Source organism: Carassius auratus, chromosome 20 (assembly GCF_003368295.1).
Source record: "Carassius auratus strain Wakin chromosome 20, ASM336829v1, whole genome shotgun sequence".
NCBI classification, from domain to species: Eukaryota; Metazoa; Chordata; class Actinopteri; order Cypriniformes; family Cyprinidae; genus Carassius; species Carassius auratus.
In genome coordinates, this window is record NC_039262.1 from 20111067 (window position 1) to 20131285 (window position 20219).

General features: G+C 36.4%; 2 protein-coding genes across 3 annotated transcripts in view; one reads left to right on the forward strand and one right to left on the reverse strand.

Moving 5' to 3' along the window:
- dnm3a (dynamin 3a) overlaps positions 1 to 4029 on the reverse strand; it is a 44586-nt gene extending 40557 nt beyond the window's left edge. Inside the window, exons 1-2 of one of the 2 annotated variants that reach the window (XM_026291389.1) lie at positions 3434 to 4029; positions 2952 to 3173 (exon numbers count right to left, since the gene is read on the reverse strand). In XM_026291389.1, coding sequence (XP_026147174.1) covers positions 2952 to 3112 — 161 coding nt within the window. In that variant the 5' untranslated portion in view covers positions 3113 to 3173; positions 3434 to 4029. The remainder of the gene's footprint in view (positions 1 to 2951; positions 3174 to 3433) is intronic. The other variant, XM_026291390.1, reaches the window with a different exon arrangement.
- A 9016-nt stretch (positions 4030 to 13045) lies between these two features.
- Positions 13046 to 16578, forward strand: LOC113121140 (inosine triphosphate pyrophosphatase). Its single transcript, XM_026291393.1, has 8 exons — positions 13046 to 13196; positions 14076 to 14133; positions 14238 to 14302; positions 14382 to 14455; positions 14558 to 14589; positions 14898 to 15010; positions 15682 to 15758; positions 16298 to 16578. The coding sequence occupies exons 1-8, from the start codon at positions 13134 to 13136 to the stop codon at positions 16425 to 16427; spliced, it is 612 nt and encodes a 203-aa protein (XP_026147178.1). The 5' UTR covers positions 13046 to 13133; the 3' UTR covers positions 16428 to 16578.
- Positions 16579 to 20219: the final 3641 nt, after the last annotated feature.

A 20219-nucleotide genomic window follows, 5' to 3' on the forward strand; every position in this document is an offset into this window, starting at 1 on the left:
TAACTCATTGCTATGGATACGTGTACTCATTATTTCCTGTGCATGAGCTCTAAGTAGGCCATCATATAACTGCACCAGGAAAGTTCATTCAGGTACATTAATGATTCCACTTCATTCCCACATTATTTCATTCAAAGGAAACAAACCTAACGTATGGTTTGTGAAGACAAAATATAGCACTGCTCATGCATTGCTCAAATTATAGCACATGACACTAGCAAAAGGTCATGGGTTTGAGTCCCAAGGAATGCAAGGACTGATTGAAATATATATATTTTTTTTAATAAATAGAAACTAGAAATGCCAAGGTCATGGGACAATGCATGACCTGAAAAAATGTATTTCTTCAATGCAATTTAAGTCATTTTGTTCATAAACATATAATATATATACAGACAAGAAGAAGCAACGTATGCATTCAGCTAGCTAATTCCTTTTGTGTTCTTTGGAAGAAGACATACATTTTGAGTAAAATGAGGATACGTTGAGAATTTTAATTCTCCACATATCACTTAATTAAGGTGATGTGAGTTATGAGAGTCTGCCTTTTTAAACTCTGCTGCAGTTCAACTAAAATATGAATGCAACACAGACCAATGAATGCAAAACATCTAAATTAACCAAAAACAGTCTCTTCTCCTCGTAGGAGCTATGTTTCCCATTACAGTCCAGAACTAGGCATCAAAACCTCCATCTACTTGCAGGAGATTTTCATTTGTGTGTGCATCTGAGGAATTCCTGGTGCTGTTTTGACTCTGTTATGCATTTCATAAGCTCTTTGTGAGTACTCAACTGGTAAAAATACCGCCATATGCACAGACAACATACAGTAGGAACATTTAGCCCAGTACACAGCATTGTTTTGAATGTTATGAATGGTAGATAATGTTTTGAGAGAGAACTAAACAAGGAAAATCTAAGTGTGAACACACTCTAAATCTTTGCCTTGCTCTAAAACTTGCTTTTCCCTGCAAAGTGCTATAGGTTCACATATTAATGGCTATTTACATTACCAACTGTAATTAGTTGTAATGCGGTGACACACAGGTTATAGCTGTCATCATGTGTCACCAAGTGTGTACTCATCATCCTTATTATAAATTAGTACAGCTTCAGAGATAAATATGTGCATCACATCTTAGTGTGTTTCAGAGATTACATTTTGATATACAGTATATGTGTAATTGCTCCAAGATAACTTAAGGTCTTTGGCCAACATAAATTGTTCTATATAATAAGCTATCAAGAATGTTAGAGAATCATATAAAAAAATAAAAAAATAAAGAAATAAAAAAAATAACAGCCTGTCTTTCAAAAAACTAAACTGGGTCTTCGGTAACTGCCTAAAGCATGTTGCCTCAACCCACTGACCGAGATTTTCGGATGATGGTCAGAGCGCTTGAGTGCCTCCCTCTCAGATAAGCAAGAAGCTTGTTCTCAGTCCGACACACTTATCTTAAGCAGGCAATATCTACTTCACTTCAGCTCACCAAACTGATGTGCACTGAGCAAACAATAGCTTCCACTAACAATCACAGCTTCCTGTTGGACAGGCCCAGTCTTTCCATGCGGAAATCAGCATGTAAAGAGAAGATCCTGTGAGCTCCTCTTGAGCTAAGAAAATAAAAGATTACTAAAGACTTGAAGCTGTGTGCCTTACAGGGATTCTTAAAGGGGTCATACAATAAAAAAACTTTTACATTTTGGCATCATGAAGATTTTCTTTTCATGTTTTTAAAGGAAGTCTCTTATGCTCACTAAAGCTACATTTATTTGATAAAAAAATACAGTAAAATAGTAACTGTGATTATTATAACAAATTAAATTGTTTTCCATTTTAAACATTTTTTCAAATGCAATTTATTCCTCTGATGGCAAAGCTGAATTTCAGCAGCAGTTACTCGTCTTCAGTGTCACATGATCCTTTATTGTGTTTTTGAGGGAATTTATATATATATATATATATATATATATATATATATATATATATATATATATATATATATAATTATATCATTACACTGTTGACCCTACCCCTAGACCTTAACCCACTCTTAAACCTAACCATAATAGCAAACAAACACCTAACAGTTAATTTTTTACGTATCTACACAGCAGTTAAACACACCTAACATTAAGTGGGAACACATGTGTGTATTTTAATTTTACACTTACTTTGAGCTCTTTAAACACTGTTAGTTAGAAAATTAGAAAAACGTTTACTATTAGTTTTAAGTTTATGTGCCAAAACAGTCACTTTTTGTATATGACCACATGTTTTGAGTTCAGAAAGTTGCAGATGCTTTCAAAGTACATCAGGCTATCTCAAGAGATCAAAGAAAATTGACATTTTTCAAATGGCTTCCCATAAAAAAATTTAGGCTAAATTACGGAAAAATACGTCACACCTAATAAGTGACCGACCAGATTCAGAAAACCGATATTCTTGAAAATAAGAAAAATAAGTTGCCAGCTTGTTTTAATGATCCGTATTGTCCAGAGAAAATGAAGTCAGTCTTCAGATTCTGCATGGCTCACGGACCTTGGCTTGGCAGGCCATTAGACAGATGGAGGAAGAGGTAGTGACTGCTCCCGACTACAGATGAGACCATCTGCACCTGCTTCAGTGATACAGTTCAGTGCCTCTGCAGAGAAGTGACTCAATTCAACATCACTAGCCGATTAATCAGACCATGTTGAGTTTATCACCAAAGACCAATAACTATGTCCACATGGCCATGAAATATTTTTTATCTCTTTTAGAATGCTGATAGGTCTATAATCACTGATACCTCGAACAGACAGGCTATTGACATTGTGCTGTAATTAAAAACACATGGTCTGTTTGACCAGTAATCATGACATTAATGAAATCTTAGCACACCTCTGGTCTGTTGAACTGAACTGTTAATAATAATCAACTGCAGTGCCTGTTTATGATGGTGTCATACCTGCCCACGAAATTTTCCAGGACTGAGCTCTTTCCTGCGCTCTGACCCCCGACGACCGCGATCTGCGGCAGGTCCAGGTCGCAGCTCTGTCCGATGGCGCTGAAGGCGTCCTGCAGCCGGTTCACCAGCGGGATCAGCTCCTCCATCCCCCGGTTGCCCATGGTTACGGAGCCGCGAGGATGCTGCCGGCGCGCGAACCACGGGACGCAGCGGACAGTTCTCCTGTGATATATTAAAATATACATTAAAATTGTGTGTGTGAGAGAGAGAGAGAGAGAGGGAGAAAGAAAACAACGTGAAAACTTCAAATAAAGGAAGGTTTTTATTGTTGTGGTTTTGTTTTTGCCCCCCATACATAGACTTTTAAAGCAAAACCACTCAAATAATACTGCCTAACTTAAAATTACAAAGTTTATTTTCTTTACAAAGTAAACGTATTGAACATACTAACCAGTTTCGTTTGTAAGTCACAGTTTAATTACCTGATGTGAGTTTTTCCGAGCGCTTGGTCCTGACAGACGCAGCAGTTGAGAGTAACGGCGCTCGAGAGCAGCAGCGACTAACGTTAACTTAAAAGCACACACACACTTTACGACGAGCCCAAATAAACTATAAGGCTGCATATAAAGAAACCACATGGACTATCTCCAGTGGAAGTTGACTGTTTTATCCGCTCGTCTGTCCCGAACTTCAACTTATGATCGAGACCTGACAGTGACTGTCCGCTCGTGGAGTGCGCGTGCGCGTGCGCGTGCTCGCGCAGACGCCACTCCTCTGATCAGAATCTCGAGGTACAGATTTGATTATATTGTTATTTATTTTATAATATTTATTATTATGTAATGCACACAGCTGAATGAGATACAAAAATAAAATAAAAAATTCGAAGTAATTTGAAAAAGTAAAAAGTGACGTAGGTGAGTCTACTAGTGGTACTGTTCTTCCACAGTCTGAATGATTTCAACAGCGGCAGGTAAATCCGATTTGTATGTCAATAATATGTTCAAACGCAAACCTCAAATCAATATACAATACAATACATCAAAATAATATAAATGAAATTAGATAAGAGTTGTTAAGTCAAGAATAAATGCAACACCATGGTATAAACAAAGCTACATTATATATAAAATTATAATTGTTTTCATAATTAACAAACAAAATAGGATAGCTACTATATGTTTATTATTTAATTTGTTTTTATGACCCACCAACACTACAGTGCGTGACATTCCCCCCACCCTCATTTCATCCAGTAAAAATAACACTTCACAGCCACTACAGGGTTGCCAGATAGTTTGCTTCTGTGTGAAGTCTACAGTGCATTTCACTTTACAACAGTAAAATAAAAACTGATATTTATTGTCAGTGACTTTATTATTATTTTGGTTTTATTTGTTTCAGGACCATTACCCCGATTCACTCTTATTGTTTGATGAAAGAATGACTTTGAGACAACAGTATTTTCTTTTAAATTTAGTTTTTAAGGTTGTTTAAACTTAAAGCAGTCCAGCAAGATATAATGCAAACTGTAAATTTTCATTATTGGAGTTTTTAGGTAAATATTATTTTACAAGAAAATAGTATTTCAGTCTTTCTACCTCAAAATGTAATGTTATGTGCAGTTGTTTATTTGTAATCATTTGTCAAATTTATTAGCAGTTTCTGAAAGAAAATGTTCACCTCCAAATTTTTTCAGGTACTGACCCTTACACTTAATTTTATCTGAACATATTGCCATCATTTGTACCATAAAGTGCAATGGCGATGATAGATCTTTCCATTTTGATATAGATCATCAATGCTAAAGATTGCTATATTTTCATATTCACACAATATATGCTTAATGCATTTGACATTATTTTGCTGTGTTCTTTCAAAGGGCAGGAAAAGAAGACTTTCATTTATTTCAGATGGAATTTTCCCTAAATACTACACAATGTCAAAAAAATGTGATAGTTGCTTTTAATGTCATTCAGATGATCTCTTCCTTTCCAAGTAGACATTGTGTTTTTTTTTCTTTCTGGAATAAGATGAAATATGAGCCAGGCTGTATGCCATTTTGTCAAAGGTGTTGTGACATAAGAATGCAACTAAGTTAATTTCTTAACCATGAAAATGATGCACATTTTGCCAAGTGAAACCAGATGTTAATTTGATAAAAATAATAATAATTCGCTTTTTTGAGGCACACATGGTGCAGTCTGGGTGTTGGCACATAGTGTCTTCTGTAGGTCTCTTGCTGTCTGCTGTAATGTCTGTGGAATGGTGTGAGGTTTGTGTCCCTCTCCTGAACTTCTGCAGCACAGCAGCACCTCGTTGACTTCACTCTCGATTCACGAGAGAACACACACGGAAACACGGCTTGAACATGTTCAACAACTGACATCCTGAGTGCGGAGTCACGACACACTAAGTTCAACATGAAGAGCCCTGTGGGGGAAACAAAAGAACAGTGATCATGGGGGGAAAGCCAAATGTATACAATATACAAAATATCTCAGCATCAGAACTTTCAAAGAAAAAGTATAAAAACTGACCATACAACTTTCAGTGCTTACCTCGAGGGGTTGATAAGCTGTAAACTTTCATCAGAAGTGATGTTTCTAAAAAGGCAGGTGGAGGGCAGCTCATGCCCAGGGTGGAGTCTTTGCTATCAACGTCAAACATGATGACATCAAAAGAATGCACTCCTATATAAGTGCAGAAAAAGAATTATACTGTAGACACAGCAACTTAGTAGATCATTTGGTAGTGAAAAACATGAATTCCATTATCTCTTCCACATAAGACAGATGACCAATAGATATCATGATTCCCCTATGCATTAAGAAGCATAAAAAAACAAGAGTTCATGTAGATGAATGCAGATTTATATTTTGATTGAAATCTATACATTATATGTACACATATAAATGAGACTGCCACATTTTTTTGACATTTAAAATACTCGCCAGCTTTTTTTCTTTTTTCAAAGAGCATCAGCAAACTTTAAAAAGGCACTATGACTTAAAATCATTAAGACAAAACTTAAAATGACATAAAAACAACCCAAACTTCCTCAATAACTTGGAAATAACTTGGGTCTTGGAAAATCTAGATATAAAAGGTAGCCCATTTTTAAAAATTGTTTTCAGACCTGAAAATTTAAATAGTCAAAATTGAAAATGAATAAAATGAATAAATTTGTTCTCATTTGTACATTGCTTTGAATAAAGGGTCTGCTAAATGAATAAATGTAAATGTAATTATCAAAATTGAGAGTAAAACATTTTTTAAGAAACTTATCCTTATCCAGTAAATCATAAAAACTGGAAAAACATGAGGCCTTCGAATATTGTTGTGGAAAACGGGGGGGGGGGGGGGGGGGGGGGGGTCTTGGAGTCAAAAAGGTTTAGAATAACTAAATCTAGATGTTCTCTCACCTTCACTCTCCAGTGTCTTGATGTGCTCCAGTCCATCTCACAGTGTAACATTTAGCCTCTCCTGCACACGGCACAAAGTCATGCACAAACTGGGCTAAACCACCGCCACCCAGTCCCACCAATAAGAAAGACACTGGGTGATCTGTTGGAAAACATGTGACAGACTAATCAGAATAGGTTTTTTGTGAAATCAACATCAATAGTAGATCAACATTATAGTGCTCAATGTGATTCAAGAGCTGTATTTCAGTCTTCTGAAGCTATACAACATCTCTGTGTAAGGAACGGACTAAAATCGACCAGTTATCAATCACTGTATCAAATTACTGTAATAACCGAACATGCTGCACCATTTAGACGATTCTGGATACATGCTAGTAGAGCTGCATGACCCTGGATGAATGCAGAATCACGATTATTTATTAATTTTTTGGTTAAAAAAAGATCATGATTCTGAACAGACAACTACAACAATATAACGCAATTTATGAGAAGTTCTGACAAAATGTTAACTGCTGCAATTTATTCTAGAAATATTTTTAAAATTTCTGTTTGAATGCATAGTTTAATGACTTACTCATAAGGACTTAACATGACTGAATTAGCTTTTTTTTAACAAATCATTGAATGAACTAATCATTAACAATTTTTTTTAATCAGCCACTTGTCGCCATCTACTGGCAAAACGATGTATTGATATCCTTAATAATAACCAAACTGTGCGCTTCAGCTGTTTGTGAAGCTGTTTCACACCTATACATGACAACTGTTCTCCCTGTGTACTCAGCAGTGCAAACACAGATTTATTTGTTCTGCTGTGATTGTATTTTTCAAAGGTTTCATACACACTGCTGGATCATTGTTATGTAGGAATAAGATTGTGAGGGTGTTTAAATCAAGATCGCAATCTTTTAAAGTTTAATCGAGCCACTATACGGTCTAGATGTAGGATTTAGGCAAGAGCGAAATTGTGACTTTTCTGTCTGTTCCATAAACAAATCATATCTTTGCAATATAACACATGCACTACAAACATTTATGAGGATGTTTTTGACAGCCCATGGTCATATGACCTGATGTTACATGACAACAGCTGCATAAAAATTTATTCCATTAAATAAATAACAGTACATTATATGAACGTGATTACATTATAACCTATTTTTGGGGAACATTAACTATTTTTTTTTTTTTTTTTTTTGGTACTTGAAGCAGTAAAATTAATAAAATAAGCAACAGTTTACCATTGCAGGCAATAAAAAAAGAAAAATCAATTTTGAAATATATTTGTGACGAATGGGGCGGGACCGAGAGCCGTGGGAACGGAGCGAGGCCGGTGGAGTGATTGGGAAATGAGCGACACCTGCTCCACTCACCGGTCTCGGCCCCCACGGAGGAGATTGGAAGGATACAAAAAAAAAGAGCGACGACAGTGAAGGACGAGTAGCAGTAAACAATATTTCAGGGTTTTTTTCCTGTATTTTTGGAGATATAAATACAGCCTTAGGAAACTCCAACACAGGACATGACTATAGTATTTTAAGTACATACTCCTTCTTTAATTAAAAAGTTAAATGATAGCATCCCTTTTGAATGTAAATCCTGTTAAACCTACACTTGGCTTTTTAATGCTAGCACACTTACCTTTATTATTGATTGCATCCATTCCTAGAATGGCTAAACCCACCACCATAACTTCATGGTGTGTCCAAAATGATATCTTTATCACCCGTTAAAGCAGGGGCATTAGAAAAGAGATGGTTTGGATTTTTTTATTTTTCCTTTTATGAGCAGAAGAAGCTAGCAAAAGAGACCAAACACTGAAATCTCCAGTTGTTCTATATCATCTAAGCCATCAGATTCACGACCCTGAGGAACTAACAAAAATACAAATCTTATTGAAAAATTGTAAATTGTATTATAGACCCTTTCAGAGAAATATATATATATATATAAAAAATACAAATATTAAAACATTTCATTATATCTGTTATAATATATTTTTTTAATGTGTCATAGTACTCTTGTTAATACCATTGAAGGCTGACACGGAACGGAAGAGAAGAAACTGTTGAATAAACACATTATTTTAGTTTTCTTTCCACACAAAAATTCACAGAGCTTCATAAGATTACAGTTGAACACTGATGTCACGTGGACTATTTTAACGAACAATGTCCTCACTACTTTTCTTGGCTTTGAATGGTTAAAAGCTCTTGAATTTCAACAAAAAATATCTTAATTTGTGTTCGGAAGATGAACAAAGAGGTTGAGAATGACATGAGTGTGAATAATTAATGACAGAATTGTCATTTTTGGGTGAAATACCCCTTTAATTCTGCAGTTAACCAATCAGATTCAAGAATTCCATAGATATTTGTAATAGTGTGCAACAGTTCCTGCACACATTCTTCATTTAAAAGTTAAAAGCCATGAGCCAATCCAACAAGTTACCAAGATAAATCACAATGTTACAAATTGATTAGTAGAATCAAATACGTTTTTGAAAACTGGGCAATAATGCACAAAAAAAGTACAAAACTGGGAAAGGGCTACAATCTGATGAAGCCTTGCAAATTACTAAAACATTCTTTTGGCATGATTTGCATATTTCAATTCCCTAAAAATTTAAATGAGAGAATCATGGGTGATGTAGTGTTCCACCATGGACTTGAACATCATGGACATTGAAAGCATATGCCACTGATTAATAACCTTGTAGCTCATAGTAAAACAGTTTTGAATGGTTTAGAAGTCACCATTAAAATCAGTTCTGCTATGGAGAAAATGAATGGGACTTTTACTTCCGAAATAGATTGTAGGCCTGTCTCTCCTTCACAGCGGACAACAGCTCTGGTACTGACGCAAGTCTAACAGGAGCGCCATCCTCCCCCTGACACAACTCAAGCACTGCAAACAGAAGAGATTGGTGGAATTTGGTGCAAACCAGAACAAATACAGGGAGGGCGAATGAGGAATCAGACTCTTCCTTCTGTTGTCCGCTAAGACAGTGAATTCGTACAGCCCAGCCCTGGGTGAAATGTTCCACAGCCAGCTTTATGACATGCTCCTGAGCTAAAGTTACGCAGACATACTGGCCCCCCACAACCAAAACTCTGCCAACTTATGCCAACTTTACTGAAAATATCCCTGATATCCTAGCTCTTCTAAACATGCTCAGGAAGGAATTACAGAATTATCAAAAGAATAAATGTGTAGAATCAGATTTTCAATTAATCAGTTGTTCTAGTTCACAAAACTAGCTTAGAAAATATTTTGAACCACTTTAATCATATAAATAGTGTTCCTGTAGCTCAGTTGGTAGAGCACTGCACTATCAAGCACAAGGTTGGGTGTTCGATTCCCTGGGAACACATGATATGTACAAAAACTGTATATATATATATATATATATATATATATATATATATATATATATATATATATATATATATATATATATATATACACATACATACATACAGGTCCTTCTCAAAAAAATAGCATATTGTGATAAAATTCATTATTTTCCATAATGTAATGATAAAAATTAAACTTTCATATATTTTAGATTCATTGCACACCAACTGAAATATTTCAGGTCTTTTATTGTTTTAATAATGATGATACAGCTCATGAAAACCCAAAATTCCTTTCTCAAAAAATTAGCATATCATGAAAAGGTTCTCTAAACGAGCTATTAACCTAATCATCTGAATCAACTAATTAACTCTAAACACCTGCAAAAGATTCCTGAGGCTTTTAAAAACTCCCAGCCTGGTTCATTACTCAAAACGGCAATCATGGGTAAGACGGACCTGACTGCTGTCCAGAAGGCCATCATTGACACCCTCAAGCTAGAGGGTAAGACACAGAAAGAAATTTCTGAACGAATAGGCTGTTCCCAGAGTGCTGTATCAAGGCACCTCAGTGGGAAGTCTGTGGGAAGGAAAAAGTGTGGCAAAAAACGCTGCACAACAAGAAGAGGTGACCGAACCCTGAGGAAGATTGTGGAGAAGGACCGATTCCAGACCTTGGGGGACCTGCGGAAGCAGTGGACTGAGTCTGGAGTAGAAACATCCAGAGCCACCGTGCACAGGCGTGTGCAGGAAATGGGCTACAGAGAAGCAGCACTGGACTGTTGTTCAGTGGACCAAAGTCCTTTTTTCGGATGAAAGCTAATTTTGCATGTCATTCGGAAATCAAGGTGCCAGAGTCTGGAGGAAGAGTGGGGAGAAGGAAATGCCAAAATGCCTGAAGTCCAGTGTCAAGTACCCACAGTCAGTGATGGTCTGGGGTGCCATGTCAGCTGCTGGTGTTGGTCCAATGTGTTTTATCAAGGGCAGGGTCAATGCAGCTAGCTATGAGGAGATTTTGGAACACTTCATGCTTCCATCTGCTGAAAAGCTTTATGGAGATGAAGATTTCGTTTTTCAGCACGACCTGGCACCTCCTCACAGTGCCAAAACCACTGGTAAATGGTTTACTAACCATGGTATTACTGTACTCAATTGGCCTGCCAACTCTCCTGACCTGAACCCCATAGAGAATCTGTGGGATATTGTGAAGAGAAAGTTGAGAGACGCAAGACCCAACACTCTGGATGAGCTTAAGGCCGCTATCGAAGCATCCTGGGCCTCCATAACACCTCAGCAGTGCCACAGGCTGATTGCCTCCATGCCACGCCGCATTGAAGCAGTCATTTCTGCAAAAGGATTCCCGACCAAGTATTTAGTGCATAACTGAACATAATTATTTGAAGGTTGACTTTTTTTTGTATTAAAAACACTTTTCTTTTATTGGGCGGATGAAATATGCTATTTTTTTGAGATAGGAATTTTGGGTTTTCATGAGCTGTATGCCAAAATTATCAGTATTAAAACAATAAAAGACCTGAAATATTTCAGTTGGTGTGCAATGAATCTAAAATATATGAAAGTTGAATTTTTATCATTACATTATGGAAAATAATGAACTTTATCAAAATATGCTAATTTTTTAGAAGGACCTGTGTGTATATATATATATATATATATATATATATATATATATATATATATGGTACTTTTACAGTATCTGTACATCTGAAACATTGGACAATTGCATTGAACAGATCAACAGGTACAATTCTTCCAAATTTAAGGAAATTAGAAATTAAAGAAATTATGAAATAATATACGTTTTAATAAAAAGTTACAGGTTGACATCTGACAAAAAAAGGGGAAAAAAGCTGAAACTGTGGAATATCATTACAATTTAAAACAAAATAATTCTAATTTAATCTATCTTTTTAAATGGAATTTATTCTTGTGATGCAAAGCATCATTACTTCAGTCTTCAGTGTCACATGATCCTTCAGAAATTATTCTAATATGCTGGTTTGGAGCTTAAGAAACCGTTTTAGTTACCTTATCACGAGGCATCATTTAATGCATTTATGCAATTGCACAGCAGATGGAGTTGTAGTCTCCGTACCACCTCCGTACCACTCGAAAGCCTTCTCTCTGCTCTTTTCCGGAAAAAGCGCTCCCAGTTAGAGCTGTAATCGGACCTTAAAAGTTAGGCCCGACAGGACCCGAGCCCGACAAGTACATTTTGATTGACAGCTTTTTTAAAGCCCGAACCCGTTTACAGCCCGACATTATTCAAATGTGCGCACGCACACAGCTCTTTTGCCTTTTGTCAACAATGAGTAATTTATTCATGTTTTAACATAATTTACTCATAACTAACGTAAACTAGACCACTTGGAAGTCGGAATAAAGAAATAAAATAAGTCCTCTGTGACATTGTAACATCTCAGCATTCTAGACATAGGCTCATTTAACCTATAAATAGACCAACGCACCAATAAAAACGAGTCATTTAAAAAAAAATTAAATTAAGATAAATTTTAAATTAAGATGGGTATTTGGCAATAACGAAATTAAGATAAAGGCTCCGCCGGATTTGCTTTATTTAATAAAAGAATAATGCCAACATTAGCGTAAATACTCTGTCAACATTATGCATTTAAGACTCGATGAATATTTAGTTATCATTTGAAAAACCTTTTTGTGGAGGAAAATGACTATTCACTCATTATTCTCATTATAAACATGGTCAAAGCTTTTCCACACCTCAGAGTTTGCTTTAGTTGCTGGTGCAACCGAAACGTAATCACCAGAGGCAAGTCTCCGTTACACCTGCTCAGCATTCATTTTCGCATCTTTCTCGCGCTAATCGAAACACATCACATGACCGCTCGTTTACCTCGCAAACCGGAGCGCAAGCCCAAGACGATAGAAGCCCGAACCTGACCGAACCCGTCCCATCGTAATCCGGGGATCTGAACTCCTCTGGCTGCGAGGCAGCAAACTCATGCTTATGGATCAAATCCTCCTATTCCATTAATTTCTATTCAGATTGATCAGATGAATTATAAACTTTTTCCCAGGCTGATAAAACTAATTTACTAAGTACTTTAATGTGCATATACTGTTGAAATTATTTCTATTCAACAGTCGTTGACATGTGATGACGCTCTTACACGTGTTTTGCACTTTCCACTCGGAGTGATTTTACAGAAGGACGGGCACTGAGCACCCAGCGATTGGTCAGTGTGTGAGGAGGGCGTGTCTAGAATGCGGTGAACTCGTTCCCTGATTGGTGCATGTTTTTGCTAAATGAATACGATTGGTTAGTGGTGTGACGGAGCCGAGTGTTTTACAGTGAACTTCCGACAGTGAGTTGTTGTATGACCGAAACCGTCTGAAGCATGGCAGCGCCCACCGGCAGAGCTGTGGTCTTCGTTACCGGGAACGCGAAGAAACTGGAAGAGGTGGGAGTGTGGCGTGTTTACAAATATCGATTCAGTCACAAACTATCCAATTTAAAACAAAATGTGAAAAAGTGTCTTGACTTGCATTGAATGAATAGTCTTTGCTCACACGCCGTACTGTAAGATTTGTTTTGAGAAGCTAAATAAATAATAAATAATTGAATTGTCCAATAATCACTTCTCACTCCTAAATAAACGCCTAGCAGGTTATTTAGTCTGAAAGATGATTTTTAGATTCAAGTTGACTTAATGCACACGTTTGAGCTATTTTATAAATGGGCTACAAAACACGGCCTAAATAATTATTAATTAATTAATTTAATATTTATTTGGTCAGTTTGGTAACGTTACTTACAATCATTTTCAATGAGCTTTGCAATTTTGGAACCCTAATATCCAAATTTGGGGCTTGTCTAAATACAGATTGATACCATGAACTTGTAATTGTCTAACAACAGACAAAACTATTTAAATGTTAAAACATTACATTGGGTAGACAAAATTTGTTTAAAAACAGACTGAAATGGGTCAAAGTTTGGGTTAAAATAAAATATGACAAAATGTGAACACAGTAATATTATGTTATCAAAAAGATTATAATTAATTAGTGCTGCAAAAAAATTAATCATGATTAATTGCATAGAAAATAAAAGTTTGTTTACTTACTATATGTGTTTGTGCATATATATATATATATATATATATATATATATATATATACACACACATACACACACACACACACACATATTTACACTCGTATACAATTTATATAATGTAAACATAAACTTTTATTTTCGCGATTAATCATTTTGCAGCCCTAAAATGATCTTATTTGTAGAATCTGTCTATCAATCTAATAATCTCTTGTTTAAACAGGTAATTCAGATCCTTGGTGACAAATTTCCCTACAAACTGGTTTCTGAGAAGATTGACTGTAAGTATTTTATTATTACAGGCTATTATTCTTCTGCTTTGTTGACTTAAAATATCAAGTGTGTCGTTGCTGTATTTGTTATGTGTTTATGTCGTCTCTTGCAGTGCCTGAATATCAAGGGGAACCAGATGATATTTCTATACAGAAGTGTCAAGAAGCTGCAAGGCAGGTTTGTATATTGCACACTTTTTTTACTTTGGTTTCCTTGGTTGATGCCTCAAACATGATGTTATGTGTTTTGTGTGAAGGTGGATGGGCCAGTGCTGGTAGAGGACACCTGTCTGTGCTTCAGGGCTCTAGGAGGACTTCCAGGACCTTACATGTGAGTCTGGCTCCTTTACATTCTGTAAATATAAAACAGTGATAAGGTGTAAGCATGTTAAACAGGTCATTGTATGATTTAATGTTTTTTCACTCTTCACAGAAAATGGTTCTTGGATAAACTGAAGCCAGAGGGTAAGGAACTTTAACAGAAATGTAGGTTACTACTGAATACTGTAAGTTTCCGTCATTTTTATGAGGTTTTGGTTAAATTCAGTTTGAGTTTTTATTATTTTTGAGTTGGTAATCGTAGTGCTTAAACTAAACTAAATTTCCATTAGCTGCCCAGTCAACATTTGGTTTTCATTTAGTTTATATTTAACACTGAACACTGTTATTTTATGTTATTTATATTTTAGTTTTATTTCTTAAAAAGTCATCTTTATAGACATAGGCAAAAATAGGAATATCTGCAAATAGAGCTGTTTTGTATATGTTTGTAGGGTTGTATAAATTGCTAGCGGGTTTTGAGGATAAATCTGCCTGGGCTCTGTGTACGTTTGCTTTCTGTGCTGGAAAAGATGAGCCAGTGCAGCTGTTCAGAGGAAGAACTGAGGTGAGCATGTTTATCTACTCTCGTGATGTAGTGGTTTTACATTGAGCTTTAGTGCCCATACAGACATTGTTTTCCCTTTCTTTTTTCTGATCATTTTCTGTCTTTACTATCATTCAATCAATATACTGAATCCAGATGTATGGTATATAAGTACCACAAATGTGTAATGTGCACTACCACTCAAAAGATAAGGTTCAGTAAAATCTATTAATGTTTTTGAAATAAGTGTGCCATGCTCACCAGGGATGCATTTATTTGATTGAAAATATAGTAAAACCAGTATTACAGTATTGCTCCTAGATGCTCAAAAACATTTATTATGATTATCATTGTTGTCACATTGTTGTTATCATCAATTGTTACCACAGTTGTGCTGCTTAATATTTTTTTGGAAACTACTGTGTGACACATTTCTTTCCAGAATTTCTTAATGAACTGAAAGTTCAAAAGAGCAACATTAATTTGAAATCGAAATCAGAACGCTATAAATGTGTCTTTTGATCAATTTAATGCATCCTTGCTGAATGAAAGCATTTATTTATTTTTATTTTATTTTTAAATCTTACTGACCACAAAGTTTTAACAGGTAATATATATAAATGTGTGACATTGAACACTATAGCATGCAGGTTTTGATTCCTACCTCCAACATTTCTAATAATTTTTTTCAGGGCCGTATTGTTGAGCCCAGGGGCCCGAGGGATTTTGGGTGGGATCCTTGTTTTCAGCCTGATGGCTATGAAAAAACGTGAGTATCTTCTTCTCATAACTTTGCATTTGTGTTTCTCATGTTCACCAGTAGGTGGCAGTATTGGTCAAAGTAAATCCTTTTGAAAAGCCTTAACTTTGATTTAAAGCTGCACGCTCTGGCGGTTAATAAACCGAACTGCGTCCGTTTTGCGGAAGAACATTGTAGCCGGAGCTACTTCTCTCTGTTTATGTCTATGACGGATCACAAAAGGTACTGGGTTACTCCGCAGCGGTACCTAACCGAAGCAATCTAAAATAGTCCGAATATAAACACTTAGGTGTACTCTAGTGATTCAGGACAGGCCAAAAACACGGTTTGGAAAATGGATTCATTGTGTACTCGATTATTATATAAAGTTTGGACATTTTGAACACTAAAATAGTTACAGACAGCAGATCTAACCAAATCTACAAATATTTATGAAAGACTTTTCCTACAGTCCGTGTTATCATGTAAAATGCTTTATAAAAAAATGCAAAAAAAAAATATATATTGATTTTGTTTTTCTCATCCCTCTGTGCTGTTTCTGTGGGCAGTTATGCTGAGCTCCCTAAAGAAGTGAAGAACAGCATCTCCCATCGGTACCGTGCCCTGGCAGCCTTGTCGGAAAACTTCTCCAAGCTCAACGACACACCGGAGACCAAGCGTGCAAAACACCAAGACTGAGTACTGTTCTCTTTCCAAACGGATTCAGCCAATCCGAGCTCGGCTCTGCTCATCAGGCTCTGATCAAAGCCCTAATGTGCTGCTCATAAACGGTTTCTAATGTACTCCATCCGTATTGTCTTTTAAATAAATGCTTTGTTTATAAAAATCACAGTACATCTGCATCTTTCATTTTCACAATTAGTTTAAATTAGTAATGGCTCTAAGTTCTCATTAGCCATAGTACTTACAACTGGTTTTATATAGAAACAGTTTATGGTGTGTCCCCATTTGGTTTTCTTAGGAAACGTGTGTGTGTGTGTGAGAGAGAGAGAGAGAGAGAGAGAGAGAGAGAGAGCACAGGGCAGGTCTGAGGATAGATACATGGGGAATTCAGAGTCATAAATCTTCAGGATGTTCCTGTGACACCTCCTGTTTGTTCATCTGCCCTCTGTGCAGGGGGGATATGAATCCGAATTACAGTTATATCATCTACTGTTTGTGTTTCTCATTATTAATGGCATGCAGGGAGTGTTTGCACTGCTGTTTCTTGCATTCTCTCTCTCATTCATTCACTCACTCACTCAATTTCTCTCCCTAATGACAAAGAAGCGTTCATTGGTAACACGTGCACATGGATGCATCTGATTCAGAAAGCAGCCTCCCACTTTCTCAAAGAAGGTTCTAGAACATATTTGGTGAGGAAAAAAGATGTAATATCCTTTATACTGTATTGTTCATTCTTCTTTGCCTTTATCAGTAAAATACAGCACTAGAAGCATTTGCAAATCATTAAATCATTTTCCATTGCACGCAAAAGTGTTTTAAATTTACTAAAAGGCACCAACTGATTTACCTTTTTTTTTTAACCTGATTTAGTCTAGTTTTACCTAGATTAGTTCGAGCTGTGGGTACATGAAGATTATAATTTAATATAAAGATTGGGAACGCAATGAGTAGTTACCAACTACTTTTTGTTGAAGCAAACAACAGCAATAGGATGGCGAGAAATAATTGCTTTGTAAATCATTAAGTACCAATGCATTATCCTTCGAACAGTAAGTGAAGACCAGAAAACTCTAGTATATAATGTACAATGATGTGTAGAAAATGTACAATCTGTTATAAATCTTAAGGCACCGTGATACACAGCTTCCAAAGGAGGCAAAAGATAAGAAGAGGCATGCTGGTATTCTACATCTGCTTGAATAATATCAAATGCTGAGTGTAAGTCAATCAGAGCTTGTTGTTGTGTAGGAGCAGAACCATAGATGACAGTGTCGTCTGTTTAAATGTGGAACATTGCTTTTTCAGTATTTACTTCTAATCTATTTATATATACTCACCTAAAGGATTATAAGGAACACCTGTTCAAATTCTCATTAATGCAATTATCTAATCAACCAATCACATGGCAGTTGCTTCAATGCATTAAGGGGTGTGGTCCTGGTCAAGATGGTCTCCTGAACTCCAAACTGAATGTCAGAATGGGAAAGAAAGGTGATTTAAGCAATTTTGAGCGTGGCATGGTTGTTGTTGCCAGACGGGCCGGTCTGAGTATTTCACGATCTGCTCAGTTACTGGGATTTTCAAGCACACCGGACTGGACTGGAAAAGTGTTGCCTGGTCTGATGAGTCTCCATTTCTGTTGAGACATTCAGATGGTAGAGTCAGAATTTGTCGTAAACAGAATGAGAACGTGGATCCATCATGCCTTGTTACCACTGTACAGGCTGGTGGTGGTGTAATGGTGTGGGGGATGTTTTCTTGCCACACTTTAGGCCCCTTAGTGCCGATTGGGCATCTTTTAAATGCCACGGCCTACCTGAGCATTGTTTCTGACCATGTCCATCCCTTTATGACCACCATGTACCCATCCTCTGATGGCTACTTCCAGCAGGATAATGCACCATGTCACAAAACTCAAATCATTTCATTGGTTTCTTGAACGTGACAATGAGTTCACTGTACTAAAATGGCCCCCACAGTCACCAGATCTCAACCCAATAGAGCATTTTTGACATGCGGTGGAACGGGTGCTTCATACCCTGGATGTGCATCCCACAAATCTCCATCAACTGCAAGATGCTATCCTATCAATATGGGCCAACATCTCTAAAGAATGCTTGCAGCACCTTGTTGAATCAATGCCACGTAGAATTAGGGCAGTTCTGAAGGCGAAAGGGGGTCAAACACAGTGTTAGTATGGTGTTCCTAATAATCCTTTAGGTGAGTGTATATCTGTAAATAATAATGCTTCATACTTGTTATGGAGGCCTATTCCACTCACAAGAAAAGTAACGGAGTAATGTTGAAATGTAACATTGCATTGCTGAGGGAAAAACATCATTTTAAAATAATTAAAAAGTAGAAAACAGATTGCAGCAAATTGCAATAATATTTAACAGTATTCCAGGTTTTAATTGCAGATTTAAGAAACTTCTGTTAAAGCAATAAAAAAATATTTTTAACTGTAGCTTATGCGTGATGATATTTGCATGTGATATGCTTGTTACTGAGAGCCATAACTCAGACTCATTGTACCATAAATGCCTTTATAAGAATACGAGCAATAAACCACTTTTGGTCTGCATAACCTCTAGTTCAAGGTCTCTGACTCAATCCAGTCAGCTTTTATCAAAGACCTAATGTTAAATTCATCAGAAAGGAGAATATAGTCACTAAGCTACAAACCATTTTTAGGGCTATAAAGCAAACATTTTAAGTTTATTACCATGGATCATGACTATATGTCTTCTGGGTTCAAATTTCAAACCAAAGAATAGTTGGTTTTTACTCATTCAGAGGTTTTTATTCATTCAGAGGCCTTTTACAATGGATATGCACCCATATTTTATTCGGAGCACTGAGGAGGGAAAGAATTTTGAAAAACACCTGAGGTTTGAATTCCTCATGGTTGCACGGGATGATTGGGATGCAAACAACTGCTGAGAGAACTGAGAGCAAATGGCTAGGGGAAAATATCTCCGGTATTCAGGAGCTCATTCAAACTGTCTATGTCCAAACCACATGAAAACACGGCCCGCGTCCCTGTCCTGGCTCCTGCTGGGCTTATGGGAGTGAGCCCATAAACATCAAGGAGTGGCATCAATGGAAAACAAAGAAAGAGGGTGAGAAATTGGCACCTTATGACCCTCAATTATACACAACAACATTCCTCAACTCCTAATCATGTGGAAATGCTTTTGTCTAACGCTTTTCAAGTTCACAATGTGTAAACATGTTGTCGGATGTCTGTCTAGTGGGCAAAACAAGTGTTTAAGGTGAAAATACATCCTGTAATCATTAATACATGCTGTCTGGAGAAATGTTCAATTATCTTCTAAATGGCCTCTGGGTATTTTTTACAATTATATGTACAGTTTTGGTTGATGCACATTAACATCAATTTTATAATGTTTTTGAAAGCAGTATCTTTTGCTCACCAAGACCGAATTAATTTGATCAAGAATATAGTAAAAACTCAAATTTTGTGAATTTCTATTGCAATTTAAAGCTGTTTTCCTTTCCTTTCTAAGTGCATTTTCAAATGCAATTTATTCCTGTGATGTTAAAGCTGAATTTTCAGTGTCATTCCTCCAGTCTTCAGTGTCGCATGATCCTTCAGAAATCGTAATAATATGCTGATCTGCTGCTCAATAAACATTTCTAATTATGATCAATGCTGAGAACAGTTATGCTGCTTAATATTTTGTGGAAACTGTGACACTTTTTTCAGGATTATCAGAAAGTTCAAAAGAACATAATTTACTGGAACAAACTTTGAAAGGTTGCATATACAGGTATAGATAT